The sequence below is a fragment of the Danio rerio genome, chromosome 25 (assembly GCF_049306965.1).
Source record: "Danio rerio strain Tuebingen ecotype United States chromosome 25, GRCz12tu, whole genome shotgun sequence".
Taxonomy (NCBI): Eukaryota; Metazoa; Chordata; class Actinopteri; order Cypriniformes; family Danionidae; genus Danio; species Danio rerio.
This window is the reverse complement of record NC_133200.1, coordinates 14295178-14317500: the sequence shown is the minus strand read 5'-3', so window position 1 is coordinate 14317500 and position 22323 is coordinate 14295178. Positions and strand designations below refer to the sequence as shown.

The window sequence follows — 22323 nt, the reverse complement described above, 5'->3', positions numbered from 1 at the left end:
GTACTGATAGATGGGGCCTGGATTGTTCTGGAACTTCCCATCCAAGGCTAGCTGCACGGTTCCACAGAGCCTGCTGCAGACAATGTACGTACAGTAGTTCCGCCTGTAACCGAGGTTGTCGCATTTATTTTTCGTTTTTAGCATCCATTGCTTCATTTTTTTGTTTGTCCCTTTGCTTGTGAATTCCATGGCCTGTTGCTGTGTCTGATTACATAATGACCACACCTTGATTCGTTGACCAATCGATGGCCAGTGGCCTACCAAGATTATGTGTCAATAACCATCAAACCCTAGACCATTACTCATAATTCATTGACCAATAGCTGTTGATTGTTCCAGCTTTGAGTCTTTGCCCAATCTGTCCATGGTTCAGGTTTATGTCCAAGTTGGTTTCATGTTAAAAGATCATTTTTTAATTAAGTCCACGATATGTGTCAATTGATGTCCTTGATATTGAGATTACTGTATGAAGTGTTGAGTGTCTTTTAGTCATTTGTTGCTTGAATTGCATGCTATTCGATCATCAAAGAAAAATTGACATATTGGCTTCAGACCTGATATAATGTGTTCTGTTTTGGTGCAAAAAAAGAGTACTAACTTGTTGAATTGTCTTCAGTAGTCCTTGATGTTCAGTGCTCCCTGTGTACCTAAGCTACATGACATTAATTTCACTCTAAAGAACTACAATGAATGAAAAATCTCCATGAATAATTTGACTGCACACAACTGAAGACAGGCATTTTGACTTTGATTGCACTCTATTCTGAACTAAATAGGTATGCAGCTGTGATAAATGCCCAGGACGGGGCGAAATATTACTTTGTGAAAGCTTTTACATGCAGGCCATTTATCAAAATGGAACCATTAATCTCTAATGGAAACCACACCTAACATCCATGAATTGGTTTCCTACTGATTCAAATAGTAGAAATATGCTTTAAGGAGAGGTAGAGGCAGTTACTGCACTTTTGGCCGAAGTAAAACAGCCTTATTGAGGACCACATACCAATTCACCTTCTGTCAGCCTGGCTTGCTGCAGGCATTTCATGACAAAAGGCAGTGTGAGGGTTTGGAAACGATTGTGGATGGTGGTACAATGCTATCAGGGTGTCTTTGAGAGCTAGATAGCCATAACTGGCCCCTCAGATGTTACCCTGGAATCCCACAGGAGGTGTGAAGTGAGCTTACTGAAGGTTTGAGATTTCAGTGATGTTTTGTTGTTGTTTTGTGAGCTCCACAGCTGCTTTTTATTTAGTATGAGGGTTGTGAGCTTTTTTTTTATAAGCCACTTGAGTTTTGTTTTTCTGCTGATACTTAAAAGTTCATCTTCCATCATCTTCTACAGTTTATATAATGATTCCTCATAAGAAATTTGGACCCTTGTCAAATGTACACATTAGAGAAACAAGAAATTCATTCATTGAATAAAAGGAGAATGCTAGATGCTAGCTTAGCAAAGAGACCAAGTTAGTTTTAGAAGGCTTAAAATGTGGATACTGTATTTTCCTTGATATTTTTCATTTTTTCAAAGCAACAAGTGCTTTTTAAAAACTAAACTCTTCTTCCATAATTCGAAAATAATATAATTAATTTTTTATTTCCTGGTATATTAGGTTCTGCCAACATGTGGGTGGTACTCGACACTCTCTCTACACCTTAAGGAGCCATGTTGTTTCTATTTACCTCAATAATGCGTTAGCATCCAAAAGGCTAATTAAAACTTTAAATACTTGTATAACCTAATAGCGATGCCAAGGACATTGCATTCCTAGCTTCTTGACGATTAAATAAGACCTTCACCTGTTTTGCATTCAGAATTCTGTCTGACATTGATTTAGTTGTAACAGTCTGATGTGACGGGCATAAATGCACATTGTCCTAACCCAGATTCCAGGTATTGACTGGGATTCTGTATATCAGGTCAGACCTTGGAGCAGATCTATTGATTTGGTGTCTGACAAAATAGTCTTCCAATGGTCTTTCCATTGTCATATTCTCTCATGCAGTTTTTTGTCACTGGGCAGAGTCATATGCTTGCCCTAGCTGATGTCATCCGTTTAACCTCACTTGAGGTCATATGACCTCTGTCTAGTTCAATAATCAGAGACCACATTACAGTATCTCTGTGATCGCAAACTTTTCTATCCTAGTGTTGCAGTATGGACAAGAAGTGATGCCATCAAAATGAATTAAAAAAAGGAAAGATAAAGGTTATCCAACTCCCAGAAGATTGCTGGGGCGTCTACTGGCATTGCTAAAGGTTACCATGGCAACACCAAATGGGTACAGAACCCACAAAAATAAATCTCTATGAACAAGATGGGTTACAGTTTGATATTTAACATACATTGATTTAATAGATCTTAACACTGCATTTGTCTGTATATTATAATGTAAATTAAGAGTTACATTAACAATTCAGTCAGGTTTTAGTCAGTAATTAAAGGCATAATTCTCCCAAAAATGAAAATGTTCTCACTAATTACTCTCCCTCAGTTGGTTTCAAACCATTGAGTTTCTTTATTCTGGGAAATATTTTGAACAAAGCTAAAAACCTGTAACTACTGATTTGCAGAATAAGAAGAACAAATACTATTGAAGTCAATAGTTACATCTTTATTCAAAATAACTTTTTATTTTTAGATAAAACAATTAAAATATGTTTGGAACAAGTAAAAGGTGAGTAAATGATGACAGAATTTTTAGTTTTGGGTTAACTATACCGTTTATTGGAGCATGGTAAATTTGTATTAATAATGAACATGTCTCATACAAACAAAAGTCCTAATGTACTTTGGCGTGTAACTCTGTCTTTGGTACCTCCAATTGTGCAGTGTGTTGTGTCGAGGTGTATTATTACTTTTATAAACAACTTTACAGTTCTCTCCTGGTGGAGTAAAGGACTGAAAAACGGGACCTAATCTACTGACCAGAATATCATATTGCAACTTGGCGGTGGGCTGTGTTGATTTGGGTTAGTTGACAACCACGTGGAGAAAACACTTCGTAACACACCTTGGTCACCACATGGCAGTGCTAGTTATGTGAAGGCACTTGGAAAACTCCACACATTCTCTTTAGAGTAAAATGTAGCTCATTTATAGTATAGTGAAACAGTGTGTTAACGATTATAATAATGATCTGAGAAAGGTCGGTGCATGTGGGGGAGACGAGATGGATCAACGGAGAGATCGTGACAGAGAGGAAGGGAGAGAGAGGCCAATTGAGTGTATTGTGGTGATGTCTAGACCTCGTTATAATCACCTCATGGGAGGTGTTATGCAACCAAAATAATCATTCCCTGCAGGGCTCTGAATCATTCTATCCGTTCACATCCGAGGGTTTGATTTACACTGCCCATGATTCCAGATTCATGCAGCTCTTGGCACTGACAGGAAATAACAATGGACGGACATTTCTGTTGACTCTGAGTGTTCTGAATTAAGCACAGTCGTTGTTCGACTCTTCTGAGAGAATGAAATATCAAAGCGTTCTGTCAGGTAAAGATAGTGGGAAAATCTGCACTATTTGATTAAGTTATTCTTCGCCATGTTCCAGGGTCAACGTAATTTGTTAATCCTGGAACATCATTTCTGTTCGAAAATGTGATCCAAACCAAATTTCTAACTGTAAATTATTCCTAACATAAGAGAGTACTGTAGGTTAATAATGATGTAGAATCACATAGCCATGTGAAGAACACACTTGTGTTTTTAATAATGGCAAGAAGGCTACTAAAGTATGCTAATGACCATTGATTGCGCCACTAGCATTATTTCCATCAAGTCTGTAAATGTAGACTTTCTTCATAATCTTTGTCTTCATACAGTATGCATGTGTTTGATGACCAAATAAGTTAGCGCAATACTGGAGGTGTTTGTTAGCTTAGCACTGTGTTATTGAAATATCAGTTGACACTGATGGAGCTCCCATGAGCCGACTACACCGGCTACACAGCTGGAGTTTAATAAGTACCATAATGGAAAAGTACATTCTCATCCATCACCAGATACCTTGAGACAAGCTGTGAGCTAGTGTTGCATGTTCTTGGTGACTGACAGTTTTTCGAGCATTTTTTTTGTCATATGGAGTCTAGCCACCCAACAACATTCAAGCCATGTTCATGATGCCACTCCATTTTAAGTCCACAGAATCCCATAACCATATGTATTGTTTGAAACCAGATTATTAGCCCTGTTGACAATGCAAGTAAAATCAAATTTTGATGGTTGCTGGCTTTGCATGGGCTGTGTCTTAATCCACTCCTTAGTTCAAAATGAAGTGTGCTAGCCAGATAGCTACCCATAATTTTCTCAGTGAGCATAAGCTAGTACATTTCCCTACTGATGATGATGTCTTCGAGAGTCTTTCAAGGCATCACATTAGGGATGTTGCTGATATGCATGATGTCATAATCAGGTTTTGCATTATGGAGTCGTTAGTGTCCTAATGCTTATTGAATAAAGGTCCTTGATAGTGGTCGAATTTGTATTCAGGGATTAATGATTCTTTCCTCTTTTGAGAACTAGGGAGAGGAAGGAGACGCAGCCATGGATACTAGATGGTCCAAGCTAATGTTGTCGATCTGGTCACCACCAGTTTAACTTGGGCTCAAAACACACCTTAACTGGTTGGCCAGCTTTATTACCTTAAAGACTCCTTGAAAGTGTGGTTAACAAGTGCAGTTTTCTCTTGAGTTTAGCTTGCGAAATTCTGACATACGGGGCTGTGATAAGGGGCATGATAAAACAAGATGATTAGACATCGATAAAGCTAGCGATTGCTCCATATTTAAATTTTTTGTACATAGAGGTCATGTTTTCATCTTCTATTGATCTTATGCAATAACACAATGCGATTCCGCAGGTCACTAAACTTGAACTTTTGAACACAGCAACAAACTTGGCACTCAAGCTTAAGTTTACAGCGTGCTGCATTCGCATGCAGATGAATGGAAGTCTATGGGGAAAAAAGTGCAGTGTTACCACAGCTTAAGACACTTGCATTCAATAGAGCTAGTGACGTTACTATGAGGGGGTGGGGTTAGGGGCAGGGTTAGGTGTGTGTACACATTTAAAAACATTGCATGCAGTCTCAGCTTGCATGTGCATCAGATCCTTCTGGTAAATAAACGATTGAATGGTAAATTGAAAATAGATTTTATATTAAATCCAAAAACTGCACTTGTTAAGGTTAAGGTCATGTTTACCATTGTTTCAATGGGTGAAATGCAGCCATTTCAAAATAAAATCTGAGCGTGATTTCCCCACACAGATTTTATTCATGTCCAAGTTGGTCTCTTGAATTCAATATTCAGAGCAACAAAAACTGCTTGGTTTGAAAGTAAGTTTGGTGTGAGCTGTGCTTTATAGGTTGCTACTCTATTGACAAGATAATCTTCCTTAAAGGCACAATATGTAAGTTTTTTTTTTTCATTAAAATATCCAAATACTTCTAGAACAGTGGCATTTTTCTGACTTATGCTTTGTTAGCCTGTTACTTCAAGTGTGCTACTGTTTTTCTTACTCACTTTCTCCAGCAGGGGTGCCCAATCCTGTTCCTGGAGATCTACCTTCTTGCAAAGTTTAGCTGAAACCTTGATCAAACACACCTGCCTGTAATTACCAAGTGCACTTTCAGATCTTAAGCTGCATCTGAAATCGCCTACTTCCATACTATATAGTGCGCTAAAAACAGTATGTGATCCAAGAAGTATATGTCCGAATTCATAAAATTTGAAAAACAGTATGTGAGAAGTACGCGGATGACCTGCTACTTCCGACGAGATTCTGAAGTTCTCATCGGATGCATGCTACGCTCTCCCATGATGGTCTGCTGGAGAATTCATGAATGAGAGTGAAGGGATGCAACTGACGCGGGTAGGTCACTTGATGGTGACAAAATAGCGAATGTAATACGTCCAAGTTCCATTCTTACTACTAATATTCATACTGTACAGAACATACTTTTAGTAATGGCCGAGTAGTGCATCTAAATTCAAATGAAGTACCTACTGAGTAGTAGGCGATTTCGAATGCAGCCTTGGTTTAGTTGTGTTTCAACACGGTTGGAGCTGAACTCTTCAGGAAGTTATCTCCAGAAAACAGGATTGTGCACCCCATGGGCCACAGGTTTCTTTAAAAAATCTTCTCTTGTGTTTGATGGAATAGAAACTCATAAGTTTTTGATCCACTTGAGGGGAGAGTAAATGCTAATTTTTTGGGTGAACATTCCCATTTAAGACCTCAGATATTTTCTTATCGAAATTAAAATGTATGTTTCATTCTTCAGGAAAAGATCTTAAAATACCCAACGCCTATACATTTTTTAAATTTTTTTAAATTAAAAAAAACATTAAAAATGAACACCAAAGAAACTCAGAATTTGAGTCAGAATTACTACATAGTGCTACACTATACAATGTAGATGTTTTCAAAGCTATAATTGTATATGGGCTCTTTAAGCTGGTATCATTTGATTTTTAATACTATTTTCTTCCAACAGCAACTGAACAGGTTTGAGCAATAGTGGAGTGAGTTATATTACAATATTGAAGTAGCGAGACTTGATTGGATTTTGGTTTGCTGTCGAATGTCCTCGTTAATCTCAGGTGTGTATGTTTCCATGGTGATTGCAGGTTGCTCTCCAGGATGGCTGGCATGAAGGATCAGCAGTTCACTGAAGAGAAACCGCTACTGCCAGATTCCAGGGGACAGGAAACAGAGATGGTAAGTATATGTGTGTGTGTGTGTGCACATGGCTAAATATAGTAGGCTGGTTAAAAATGTCCTCCAGATTTTAGGCAAGAGAACAAAAACGTGTGTGTGTGTGTGTGTGCATTGCGAAGGATTTATGCTCACCAATACCACCTTTCATCTTAATCCACGCATCTACAACGAGCTAATTTGAAATGAAAAGCATGACGTGTCTTTAATGCCAGCAAAAATATATGTTTTGAAAAAAATATTAGTTCAAATTTGGGACCCTGGGCAACAAAGGATGTTCTACCTTCTTTATAAGTGGTCGGAAATTCATGAAAGAGCTGAATAGTAATAGACATTTGAGTGATAGCATGACATCCATTCAATAATGATGCAATCTACTGTAATCCTTATCCCTCATCTAATTAAATCAATGTCGACAACCAAACAATTAAATTGGGTTCCTATGATCACTGAAAAAACTAGGGATTAACCTGATATTTTCCAGTTCTGTAATTGTATTAATAATTGGTAGCATTTTACAGAAAAATTAGCATATTTTCGCATTAAAAGTGCAGCAGGTGATTGTCTTCAGAAACATTTGGGTTGTGCTGGTTAAAATTTCTTCACATTCCAATAGTAATGATTAAAGTAAATGATCTAAATGTATTTTTATATTCTGGGTCAGGCATACAACTAAAAAATGGCAGACAATTCACGTAATTCTGATAAAGTAGCCAGAACTGTCTGTCAACATATGTAGATTTGTACATCTGCACAGCCTGTTTATGCAAATCTGCAGTTTGCACGCACACACGCGTTGCGTTCACCTGCTTACAAGAGAGCAGTAAAAACAAATGCTGAATTAACTTGCTAAAATCCTGAATCAATATTAGAATTACTTTTGCACAAGGAAGGATGACACCATGGCTGAAGTGTTTCTTTTAGACAGGTATTGTTATGTTTTAAAACTATTTTAGTCACCCAAAGCTGATGTAGATTGTGTTGTTACTAATGGGTTATATGCACAGAAGTGTTGTTTAGCCACTAAAATCTTCCGGTAAAAGATTGATGTGACTATTTTAAATTTTATAAGGGACCTTTTACAACATTGATAATGTAGATTTTATTAAGTTTAACAACAAAACATAAGTAAATAGCGCTATTTAATCTAGCCTGCTTTACTGAGCTGAAGTTGGTTTTATAGTCACATTACATTGGTTCATTTTTGAACAATAACCTTTGATGCGCTCCCTTAATTGTTTAGCATGCTACTTTGAAGAGTCAGTCTGACTCTGTAAGTATGGTTTAATACGTGTAATTCCTTCACGCCTCCAGCCACTTAGCATACAGTAGTCGCTTTAGGACAAAATGAGTGTTACACAACTGAAAACATGCAAGATATATTATAGTATTTCGTTCAGAACTGTAGTATTATAAAGGACTATAAAGTTTTCTAACTGGCGAATGATATTATCTAGTGGGTTGTCGACTGTCATCTTTAATGTGCGTGTTCGGGAATTCATATGGCATGGCAGGGGAGGGACTGTGTTTTAAAGACATTGTGCTAACGAATAGCATTTAGGCAGATCAACTACTGCACCTTTAACTACTACATTAGCTGACATGAAGTTGTACTTTTAAATCTATTGATGTTTATTTTAGTTAATAAATATGACACTAATCTTTTTTTGTGCAAATTAACAATGCCTTTACTAATGTTAATTTATATGATGTTTTAATGTAAAATGTATTAAATTATGTAAAAATAAACATTAATCAGCATCAGTGTTGGGCAGGTTACATCAAAATTGTAAATTATTTCTAATTACTAGGCTCACACGAAATCTGTGGTCGCAGAAACCTGCAGATTTCTGCCAATTTTTTAGCCCATCTAGTTTTTTATTTACTTGTGTAAATGTGTATAAAATGAATAAATTTATTCATTTTAAATTTATTTTGGTAATATTATTAACTAATATGGAAATGTTTAGTTGATTTATTTGCAATACAGCTTGTAAATGACTTTTTTCAAGCTCTTGAAAATGCTGTCTTTTTAGTAAATATATTATGCGAGAAACTTGCGTTGTTTACCAAATAAGTGGATCTAATTGGATTTGCATTGTAAACATTTAATAAAAATTAAAAAGGTATATTATTATTGTGTTTCATATATTACATATTTAGCCACAATACTCCCCAAATCAGCAAAATCCACAGATTTATTTATTTATTTTTAACAAAATTCTCTGCAGAAATAGCAAACAATGTCTGCCGATTCAGATTACAAATTATTTCATCCAATAAGTATCTTATTTTATTATAATGTAACCTATTAATTATTTTAAACTAATTTAAACTAAAGACAATTTCTAGAATTAATAGTGCTAGCTAGTTTTTTTTCCATGCTGATAAACTTCCGGTGAAAGGCAAATGTGACTTTTTTTCCATTTTATGCAGTTCCTTTTATAGCTATGTTATTGTAATTAAATTAAAATACAATCAGTTTAATAAACTTTGGCATTTATTTAGTAATTTAGTTGCTCAAGCATAAAATGAGAAAAGCGCCGCTTACTCGCACGTGCCTGTCAGAATCGGCAGGCTAGTGCAGAAGCTACATTGATTATACTGGAGTAAAATAAATGCTCATATTATAAAGACATGCCGGGAAAAAATGTAATTTAATGCAGTGCTTCTTGTACAATTTGAGACCCACTTTATATCGGATATCACTCAGCCAGTGGAGATCGCTGATTTTGAAAGAAAACCTTAAAGGCACCGATTTTGCTATGGCATAGAGTTAGCCACAGTAGCGCTTAACCCAAGTAACTGACAAATTAAAAGTCCTTTAGCATACTTCCACATATACCCTATTCTTTACATTTGAGAATGGGACCTTTAATTTTATTATAATTGAATGGACACTTAAAAATTTATCAAAACAAAAAGTTTCCAAAAATAATGACACCGTATATAATACATATCATATATTGGCATGCATTTACCTTTGATTGTGCAGTTGTCGGATAAATAAAACCTTTACTTGAAAAATTAAGCTAAAATGCAAAATACAGTATCTGAAAAACAAACCAGATATATTCTTTTGAATTTATAGCTTATATTGTGGTTAATTAATTTCTCATTTTTTTTTCTTAAGCATATCAAGGTTACCTTAATAAATGATAAATGTTCTTTAGTTGAAAAATATAATTATTCTGTAAAATATATATTACTCTTCTTCTTTGAATTTATTTATATAAGTCTATTATTATAAGTAAGTAATAAGTATATTATAAGGCAAGTATATTATAAGTAACTGTAAATAAGTTACATAAAATTGAAAAGTACTCCCTTTCCAACACTGATCAACATTTATAAAATATCAAATTTTTTTATTGTTGATTCATGTTAATTGGTTACTCATCAGAGTAAGTTTTATAAGACTCTGAACATAGAAGTATGAAAAAATATCTTATATATATATAAGCCAATCACAAATGTTTAAAAAGTCATGGCAATTCATGTCAAAGCTTGTTGTATGGATATTGTGTCTGCTGCTTATTTTCCCACATCTCACATTCATCACAGTTATTTTGTTCTTCAGCTTCTCACCTGTGCCACCAAAGCATTGTGTCCTCCAGTCCTCTAGAGGGCTCTGTCTGCTGTAGTGTGCTGTAACTAGTGTTTGTGTCTATGTGTGACGTGGCAGGCTAAAGGACAGTCTGTGCACGTGCTGCCCTCTGCTACGCCTCCCCCCCCCACGGCTCGCCCCCCAAAACGCTGGCATGCCATCGCCCAACACTGGCTCGGCCTGACGCGCCGTCGGACCAGCGGGTACTTCCCGGTAGGCTGATTACCGCACAGACCACGCCCACCCTTCCTTTTAAGGGAAACTCTTTCTCTTTTTTTTTTTTTTTTTTTGCCAAGTTGTTTTTTAAACTTTGGTGCAAGTGTGTTAAAAATAATTCCCTCTAACCAGGATTCATTTAGGGAAAGTGCGATTTGTTGTGATATAAGTTGTTTACATTCTTACACACTGGTAATTAGCATTAGCATCACTTTAACCATTAGTCAAAGTAACCATTTAATTTTAACCATTAACCAGATACTCTACTTGCACTACATTTTTAGGCTAGTAATGGTACTTTTACCTAAGTATGATTTTTCTGTCCTCTTTCCACCACTGGCTGTGCTGCTGATACGGCAGCAATAAATTCACTTGTTGATAATAAAGGAAAATAGCCACAATTTTATCAGCTACCTTAAAATAACTCAACAGTGTTTCTGTCAGTTTAATCGCTTGTTCTGTACTGAATGCGTGTCACTGAAGCACACTAACACCCGTCACTCACTCAGAGATCGCACCGACATAAGATTCAGATCATACAGGAATAGCCTGAGCTAAGTTTTAAATGTAATAAACACGTTTCATATTTGAATCATGTTAACGTGTCCTTACATGCAAGCTACAAATAATGACTTCAACAAAGTATATACAAAAATGAAATTTATTCAGGGAAAAAAAAACTAAAAAAATCAAACAAAACACATTAATTTCCTCGGGCTGTTACCCAAAAATGAAAATGAACCCACTATTTACTCTCTTCACCTGTTTCAAACCTGTTTGAGTTATTATTCTTTCTGTTTAGCACAGACAAAGGTATTTTGAAGAAAATGTGTGTATATATATATATATATATATATATATATATATATATATATATATATATATATATATATATATATATATATATATATATACAGTTGAAGTTAGAATTATTAGCTCCCCTGTTTATTTTTTCTCCAATTTCTGTTTAACGGAAATACGATTTTTTCCACACATTTTTAAATATAATAGTTTTAATAACTAATTTCTAATAATGATTTATTTTATCTTTGCCATTTTGACAGTAAATAATATTTTACTGGATGTTTTTCAAGACACTTCTATACAGCTTAAAGTGACATTTAAAGGTTTAACTAGGTTTATTCGGGTTAGCTAGGCAGGTTAGTAACGTTAATAACGTGGCAAGTTATTGTATAACGATGGTTTGTTCTGTAGACTATTGAGAAAAATATATAGCTTAAAGGGCCATGAAACCCCCTCATTTCAGCAGGGTGTTTTCACACCTCTACTTTGGAAAAAGTCAGAAAAGTGGGCGTGTCCAGCTCTGTTTAGGGGGGAGTGCCGGAGGAACTAAAGTGGGATGGTGTGGGAGTGTCTATTTGGGCACGCACGAGTTTCAGAGTCAAAATACACAGACAGGAGAAAGTGATGGTGTTTAACCTACATGGACATCTGTAGTCGAATTATTTGCCAAATTATTAAATGGTGGACTTTAACTGCAGTTTGGCTCTTTCATTCAGGGAAATCATTCATGCCCCTCACGACAAACGAGATATTTGATTCAAGGATCTGCTCTAAGCGTGTATTTTTCATGCAATGTTTGATACCGCACGGCGAATGAGAGAAAAAAAACCTCAGCATTTCCCGGAAACTTAGATGCACACGGCAGGTAGCGTCAGAAAGCCGTGTGTGTTATTCTGGTCACTAAATGTGGTAAAAACCCTACACGAGGTAAAAGTTTGGTTGTGATGCTAAGGTGTTTACACTCTGTGACTCGGTGCAATAGTTAACTTAGTTCGATACGAGCAAACTGAATAAACAAAGAGCACTGGTCGCTCACTTACCAAATATGTAGAGACAGGACAATCACCAGCAACTAGAGCCGCGTTTTTATGAAGAGAATACTACAAGCGAATCCAGATCTCAGCGTTTGCAGATGAGAACAGCTCTCAGGTAAACAATAATCCTCCTTAGACACATAAGTTATTGTTGTCCCGCGTCGTGTACACTGTTAATCCACACGTGACTCCAGCTGAGCTCTCACAGAGAGAAAATGAAAACAAAACTTAACGGCAGCAAACTATAAAAGCAACACTTCACGCTTGTTTTGCCAACACAACGTGGCGTCTCTGTCCTGAAAACACTGTGACACTAATGAATATTAATGAAGTTGCACAATAGAGCGCGCTGATTGGTTTGAACCAAGCCTTACTCATGCATTAATGCATCACACTGTAAGACGTAATAAGACTCACTCTGGCACAGACGTCCAGTCTGCACGCTGGAATACACGCTATTATGTCATGACCGTGACGCAGCTTCAAAAATTCGTTTCAAACCGGAAGTACGAATTTGCTTGAAATAACGCAAAAACAACCAATTTACACTTTTTAATGAAATATAGGTGTCCTAATAGTGTTTATAGCAGTGTGGGACACATATACGACTGTCAACAGCTCAAAAAATGTGTTTTGGTGTTTCGTGACCCTTTAAAGGGGCTAATAATTTTGACCTTAAACTGGATTTTAAATAATTTAAAAACTGCTTTTATTCTAGCCGAAATAAAACAAATAAGACTTTCTACAGAAGAAAAAAATATTATCAGAAACACTGAAAATTTCCTTGCTCTGTTACATATAATTTGGGAAATATTTAAAAAAGAAAATAAAATTCATGGGGGGACTAATAAATCTTACCAACTGTATGTATGTATGTATGTATGTATGTATATATATATATATATATATATATGTATGTATATATAGCATATTGGAATGTATTTAGCTGCAAAAAATAACCTAAAACAATGTTTACTTAGACATATTTTATTTTTTGATTATTTAAAAAATAATTAAATAACTTTAAAAGGTTAAAATGATCAATTTGGTTGTTTAAAAATGACTATATAGCCTATAACAAATGCCATTATATCTTTTTTACTTCGTAAATGTATGTATCTGTTTTTTTTAAATAAATAATGTAATTTCTATTTGAACTACTTAAATTTATATCTGGTCTACCAACAATTGAACAGCTACCATGAATTTAGAAATTTTGCAAGCCCTGATAAATGCAGACATCGGCAAGAAACAGGTTTGTGACAAAATCATATTATTAATATTAGTATTGTTTTTTTACTTTAAGTAAAACCAGTGAAGAATGTAAACATGACTTAAGAAAACCCAATGAATTCTGATATTTACAGATTCATTCAAGTTGTTTTTGTTTTGGTCAACTTGACTTTAATAGCTGTCTGAATCCATTCATTGTGTTAACATGGAATCTAAACACATTTGGATAAAATATGGATCGCTGGGTTACATAAAAAATGTAATCCAGCATTTGGATTTGTCCATATTTTTACACAAATTTGGGTTGAAACAACCCTGTATTGTTTAGATTGGGGCATTCACTATATAGTGAAAGTGTGAACAAGTGAGTGATTTAGGACAAAACATGTGCAATGTGCTTACAGTAAATGTGTAAATATGATAATATGTTAGCAATGCTAATGTTTAAAATTCAGTTTTCTGTCTTCTTTTAGCATTGTGCCAACCCCTAAACCATTACTATGGCAACTATGTAGATATGCTGGATTTTGACTATACTGTAACTTAAAGTGTCAATGAATGGGATGGGGTTTGAAAGCACATCAGATTTATGTGCATTGTGTACAAAGCTTCATATAATGTAATGTCATGTCATGTCATGTAACTTCAAGGTTTCAATTCCACAATAGCACATTGTTGTTTACCAATAAGTCTGCCCCCTTCTGCCATTCTGTGGTACTGCAGTAGAGTTTTAATCCTGAAAAGGAGTGACACCTGCTGGTCCGACACTAAAACTGCTCTTGCTTTTCTGCTTTCAACAGCTCAAACTGCATGCACTAATCTTTCTATGAGTTTATTCCAGCTTCTGCACAAGAATCACATGATGAGTGATACTTGCTTTTCCGAAACTGATGCTTTTTTTTGTTTGTTTTCTTAGTCTAAAATAGATGGTGCTAACTCATCTTTCCTTGCTTTTCAGAAGATTGATAAGGATTTTAATAATATTCCTTTGGTGTCTCTAGTGGTGCAATTGTCTGGCAAGGAGATGTTCAAGCTGTTCTTTTACGGCGTTTTTGTATCCATTTCACATTTTCCTTAGCATGTTGTGTTCTTAACAGTGTCTTTTTCTTACTAATCCTAATTTTTGACTAGCTCAGACTTTTAAAATGCTTACCATTATACATCATTGTATAATGGAGTTAACAGGCCCTGATATCAGCAGTGAAGCAAGCTCAGCTTGCACATTTTATCATTCCACAAATAGCTGCTGATTTGAAGCCAACTAAGCCGCCCACATACTAACAAGCCATGTCTAGTGGAACAACAATGAGGGGTGTAAAGCACTTGAATAATTACACTTCATTATTATACTTAGCATTATTTTGGAGCATTTTGTATTCTGTATTCTGTTTGAAAGGAAAACCTGTGTGTTTTCTTCTTCGGAATTCTGATGAAAAATGATACTTCTTGCTTAAAAATCATTTAGATCTTTAAGTTAATAGATCACTAGTCATAATTCTAGATTCTATTCTTCACATTTTGGATGCTCTTCGAGTTAATACTTGGTTTTCTTTTTTGGCTTTGAAATTTTGCATGTACAGTTGAAGTCAGAATTATTAGCCATCCAGTATATTTTTCCTCAATTTATTAAAAATTTGGAAAACACATTTCTAAACATAATAGTTTTAATAACTCATTTCTAATAACTGATTTCCTTTATCTTTGCCATGATGACAAAACATAATATTTTTTCAAGACACTTGACTTCTATACAGCTTAATGTGACATTTAAAGGCTTAACTACACAGCAAAATCCTCTGAGTAAAATGTACTCAGTTCAGTGAGTATTTGGTCCCTCTTTAAATAAGGGCAAGCAGGTTGGTAAAAAGTAAAGCTGCTGTTTGTTGAAATGCTTAATAATCCTTTGCTGAGATTTTGAGGGATTCAGTGTATTATATTTCAGCTGATTTCATCTGGGCTGTGACTAAAGTCAGTTGTAGTTTAGTGTTTCTGCTTAATAACAGCAGGTGTTCATCATCAGTGCTCAATCATCCCTCAGCTTAATCTTTGTCTCATTAACTTAAGTAACTTGAACTCAATTTAGAGAGGGACCAAATACTATCTAAACTGAGCAAATTTTGCTTACAGAATTTTGCTGTGCATGTTAATTAGGTCAAGTTAGGACAATTAGGCAAGTCATTGATGGTTTGTTCTGTAGATAATAATAAAAAAAAATGCTTAAGGAGACTAATAATATTGACCTTAAAATGTTTTTTAAAATTTTTAAAACTGCTTTTATACTAGTCAAAATCAAACAAATAAATGTTTCTCCAGAAACAAAAAAATATTATCAGACATACTGTGAAACTTTCCTTCCTATGTTAAACATCATTTGGGAAATATTTGAAAAAGTGAAAGGTTTAACTTCAGCTTTAGACTTCAACAGTACATGTGGAAACAAGCCAGAATTGAAAACATAAATTTGGACTTAAAATTCAGATGCAATATCTGTGTTTTACATTTAAGCACCAAACCTCTGTAGTTTTTACACCCCAGACAAGTAACCGTTTCCATCACAGAAACTCTATCCTCTTTGGCGGGACCTGGCAGAGTGTTGCTCCAATTCTTACTTATTTGATCCTGATAGCATATTTAAAACAAATGCACTTTGGCTTTGATGAACTTGACCTTTTGTGTTCCTGCAGGAAAACTGCGAGACCTTCGTAGCCACTGGAGACTGGAAGGTACAGTGATTTTTTCCATGTGCATATTTGACGACAGATATTATACATTCAAGCCTGTGTCTTTGAGGGATTTTGAGTCAAAATGTCAGATTTAAAATGCCACACGTTAGATCTTTTTGCCATTTAATGATTGCGTTGTCTGCCTTATTAGAGAGAAAAGACGAATGTGCTTACAATTATAGTTAATGAAAGCCTGAGAGAGACAATGAAAACACTCCAGCAAGGCTGTGACCTCCCAAGTACACATTCAACCAATATCCACTTCAAAGCAGTGACAGAAACCTGTGTAAATAAAAAAGAATTCGTTAAACACTTATGACTTTATTCTACACATTAAACTAATTCAGGATCTTAATGTTTTCATACTTAGTTAAAATCATTTCGTAGTAAAATATATATATTTACACACACACACACACACACACACACACACACACACACACACACACACACACACACACACACACACACACACACACACACACACACACACACACACACTATATTATAAACTGATAAACTTCTTTATATTTGAACTGTAGCAACTATACACACACACACACACACACGTGTATATATATATATATATATATATATATATATATATATATATATATATATATATATATATATATATATATATATATATATAAATATGTATATATATATATATATATATATATATATATATATATATATATATATATATATATATATATATATATATATATATATATATATAATGTATTATTAACAGTTAATTTGTTTGTATAACCATATTTGTTGCAACTATAATTACCACAAATTACCAGTACTTTATGGTTTATAAACACTATAACAATATTAGAAAAATATATTACTTAATTTAAAATACTATAGTATTTAATGTGGGAAATCATTAATAAAACAGTTATTAGAAAATTAAGCAAATAAGTACTATCAAATTGCTGGAGTAAAATATTAATATAGTGTTTTACATTTATTAAATGTAAAAACATTTGAACATTTAAGGATGTATTATAGCCTATACATATTAACTTGCTATAAATTCCTTCATTTTAATGAATCTATTGTATAAATTAAATCTATCCAAATTAGAGTATATATATCTCTGAAAAATGTTTCAGCAAGGCCAGAAATTGAATATCTGCTTTATTGTCTCTGTCAGATAAAGGATGACTGATATAAAACTGTTCAGTCAATTATTTTGAATGGTGATCGGAAACAACGTCCCCCATTCGTAGTCACGATTACCATGTTTGTAAAATAGTATACATTATTGTTTATTGTGAACAATATTTATTAACAGTATTTATAAAAATATAATGATGACGATGTCCGAAAACATGTTATTAATATTAACATCCGTCATTAACCATATATGGTTTGCCTAGATTGTGTGTTGAATTGTGTGTGCCTGAAACATGTGTGGGTCTGCGGGTCTGCAGCTGAATATTATTGGGTTCACCCTTGTGTATTACTCCGCCCACATACAGCAACAAGCAGAGGACTCTCTACAGTTTGACAAATATTGCAGCTGTTGGGCAACATAATGTTCTTTTGAGGCTTTTTTTAGTCGAGAATGTAGTTGTTTAGATTGCAACTATGCAGTTCATTTATATGGATAGTGCCTCTTTTAAAACATTTATAATTTCCGAGAGACAGCGCATCTGCAGCCATTAGGCTGCCTTTGAGCAAATATGGTTGATGTTCATCCACAAGATGGCGACAGAGACCGCATAATAAGCCCTAAGAGAAAATTAGCATAATTTCAAACTACAGCTGATCAAATCATTATTAAACAGGTAAATGACTTTCTAAGTTAATCTCTTTCTTTTGTATGTTGTAGTACTGTATTAATATAATAGTAATATTGTGATTTCTCGATTGCAACAGAGAAATGCTGGGATATATCTCTGTAGACTGATGACATTTCAGTTTATATCATATATTAAACATAACGCTAGAGAATCATTCAATATTAGCTCTAAAGTGTTGTTAGTAAATGAGCAATGGTTTCTGCTTTTCTGACTTCAGCTGCAGATGAATGGTGGAAGAAAGTAGTTCCTCTTACAAAAGGGTTTTTAAACTCTGTGTTTGATTTTCTTTTTTTTAATTCCCCGATGATGCCGTTAAACTGTTGTATAAAGGCAATATCACATGAGTAGCAGTGCAATGTGGCTGTATATTAGCACTAGTGGGACTCAAGTTGACTTTACTTAAAAATAATGTAAGTAAACCCATTGTAACTGTTAAGCTGATTTAACGTAATGTTCATAATCATGCAAATTGTACTAATTTAAAAAAATAAATAAAGGCAGCTAATCACTTTTTACAGTGTAATATGCTGTAATATCATCCAGATTTTTGAGTTTCACAAAGTTACAGAACTCAAATTGCAGTTGAAATCAAACTACTGAGGTAAAAGTTGAGGTACTAAAAATTTTGTCACCTCGGTTTTGTGTCTGTCTCGCTGTTTGCATCATCTCTTCACACCTCTGACAGAAATAGGACTAAATCACAGAGAGAGAAAATTGAATAAAACAGTGAGAAATCCGACTGGCAAAGGTGGTTGGAGATGATGGGATTTGTAAGCTGCACGCTCATCAAGTGAGATGCTTTTAATTGTGATGGAGAGCAGATAATTAAATCGGTGCTTGCTAGCAAAATACGGTTACCTAATCTCTCTCTTTTACACACACACACACACACACACATACACACACACACACACACACACACACACACACACACACACACACACACACACACACACACACACACACACACACACACACACAGACATAACAAGAACGAAAAAAGAAAGAAATTACACATTATAAATGAAGTAGTTCTGGTTCCGCAATAGAGTCAGCAGATTTACTAAAATAGGAATATATTTTTGTAAAAACCCAGAATACTTTGGCGTACACACAAATCACTGTAACTACATTAAGATATATATCTAAAATTATAAGATAACCAATTTAAAAGTGTAATCATTGTAAACCTGCAACCAGTAGAATTTAATAATTTGTTCTAAACTACAGATAAAAACTAATTAAAAATGGTATTTTTTAAAGAATTTGACAAAAAATGATTAAAAGCCTGTTCATACCAAGGACAATAAAATACTTTTAATGAAAAAAATATGTGTAATTTTATATATATGACAAGTTATTGCATATTAGACCAGATGATCCCAAACTTTTCAGCGACCCCTAAAATTGCAATGAAAGTGATTCGCAACCCCCAATATCCTCTCCGGTGGTTTAAATATACAAACCTTACACGCAATAGGGCACACACACCAACAAGCCCAAGTCTATTCTTCATTTAATTTTTGAGAACACCACTCTGTGATCATCCACCATGTTCAGTTGTGGCTTGTATTTATTTTTAATCTACGTGAGTGCCGTGAAGGTGTCAGAAAGTTTAACTTTGTCCCATTAAAATAAACCTGCTGCATTTGACCCTATTGCTGTGTCTTTAATCTAACATAATGACCCCAGGGGTCGCAATCCAATGGAGGAAAAAAATTAGCTTGTTTTTTTAAATCTAACTACAAACTACTATTTTTATCTTCTGTGGGTTATGGATAAAATATAGTCATTCTAATAGTTGAATCAAATTAACAAGATGTTTGGAAATCACAAAGCTACCTTCCATTATCCCGTGACCTCTTGAGGGGACCCGACCCCCACTTTAGACACCACTGTATTTGACTGTGACTGTGACACCAGGCTTTTAACTATTTTCTCAAAATGCAATATTTAATGTGAAATTTCTTGTATACTTCATCATTTCAAATGATACTATGGTTCAACACAAGTCATTCATGTTGTCCTAGCACAAATTTATTAAGTTAACTTAACACTTTTAACTAATTTATGTGGGTTGAACATAAAAAAATTAAGTTGTCCCAATGAAATCTCAATAAATGTGTTGTTTCAGCTCATTTTAAATAAGTAGTTTGAAACCATGTTTTTTTTTTTTGAGTATGTGAGGAGATACAGTACATCTAAAAAAGTACTTTTTTGATCAAATATGATCATATTTCTGTAAAATAATAGCTAAAATTTGAAATTGGTTTGCAAAACACCAAGAATACAAACTAGTTTGCTGTTATTATTATTTGTTTTTATTTAAATTAATGTAATTGGGTTAAGTGGCTTACGCTATATGATAGTGGATCTATGAAAATTTGTTGCATTTTGTATTTGATTTTATATAAATATAAAGTTTATTAGTACATTTTAAGATTTTGTTGAACCAAAAAATTGCTTTACAATAAAATAAACTATTTAATACTATCAAGCATTGTTTTGTGCACTACATATGAGTAATATGTCACAACAATATATATGTTTTATGTTAATTATATATATATATATATATATATATATATATATATATATATATATATATATATATATAAATATATATATATATATATATATATATATATATATATATATATATATATATATATATATATATATATATATATATATATATGTATATATATATATATATATGGGTGTGGCTGTATATTAGCACTAGTGGGACTATATTATATATATATATATATATATATATATATATATATATATATATATATATATATATATATATATATATATATATATATATATATATATATATATAATAACTATATTATATTATATTATATGGGACTATATTATATATATATAATAACTTTATATAAGTATAACTTAAATCACTCTTGTGCACTACATATGAGTAATATGTCACAACAATATATGTTTTTATGTTAATTATATATATATATATATATATATATATATATATATATATATATATATATATATATATATATATATATATATAAATAACTTTATATAAGTATAACTTATTGAATTAACTTATGTTTCTAGCTTAATTTTTGGAGTTAAATAAATTGTTTTAAAGTAAATTTATTGTATTTTAAGTTTAAATCAACCCAGGCTCATTGGAAATACATGCTTAGTTTCACTACATGGTACATGGTATGTTTTACTACAGGTTTCAAATGATAAATCCACCAGAGGGCGCTGTCTACATTTGTGTGAATCTGAAATGTTATGTTTTGATATACTTTCCAATAAACGTCCTTCTTGTACATATTCATGAGAAGGTGGGCCTTGTCATACAAATCACCTATCAAATCACTGACCTAAACCCATCAAATATATGTTTTCAACAGCAAACAAAAGACTAAAGTGCACTGCGACCGCAATTTTACCTTGTTTCACATAGAGTTTTGCATCACAAGTATGCGCTAACTGATTATGCCAGAGAAGTGGTTCATGTGGAGAAAGATTGGTGATGTATTAAATTAAAAACAAAGACACTATTGAATTGTTTTGTTGTATTTATTTGATGTTGCACATAAAAATAATCCTTTAATCATCAATATTACCTTCGTGTGAATATCATTAATGAGAAAATAAACAAAGATTGTTGACGTTATATATCCCGTAGCATTCATTTTGCCTCAAAATGGCAGTCAAATGTATTTTTAAGTATGATTTTGCAGTTTCTAATGAGCCTGTGTTGCTTAAAATAACTCATGTAGGCCAAGACAGAATTTGTGTACATTTTTGTTATTTCTGCACAGAATTTTGTGCTGTATTATTTTGGGAATACAGTAACTTAAAACATAGAACAAACGCAAAAATTTTTTAATTATAGTTCACAATGCAAAGTGCACTTGTTTAGTAAACAAAACTAGTCATATACACTGTAAAAAAAACATTGGGTTTCACACATTTTCTTTACGTCTCAACACAGTAGTTTTTAAAAATGTAGTTGGATTGAACATAAAACTTTTAAGATATCAAAAAAAAAGCCTTAAGAATTTCATTGTTTCAACTCTAGTACAGTAGTTTAGTAAGTAGTTTGAACAAGCAACAAAAGTCATTTTTTCAGTGTATAATCTATCTACTAAAAAAGACAGA

The 22323-nt window shown here is 33.5% G+C and overlaps 1 protein-coding gene across 16 annotated transcripts in view; it reads left to right on the top strand.

Moving 5' to 3' along the window:
- ndrg4 (NDRG family member 4) overlaps window positions 1-22323 on the top strand; it is a 58200-nt gene that overhangs the window by 1567 nt on the left and 34310 nt on the right. For 4 of the 16 annotated variants that reach the window (XM_073942304.1, XM_005163077.6, XM_068217413.2 and 1 more), the window contains exons 2-5: window positions 11-84; window positions 6638-6728; window positions 10411-10545; window positions 16304-16342. In XM_073942304.1, the coding sequence (XP_073798405.1) occupies window positions 11-84; window positions 6638-6728; window positions 10411-10545; window positions 16304-16342 (339 nt within the window). The remainder of the gene's footprint in view (window positions 1-10; window positions 85-6637; window positions 6729-10410; window positions 10546-16303; window positions 16343-22323) is intronic. The other 12 variants (XM_073942307.1, XM_005163079.6, XM_073942308.1 and 9 more) reach the window with 3 other exon arrangements.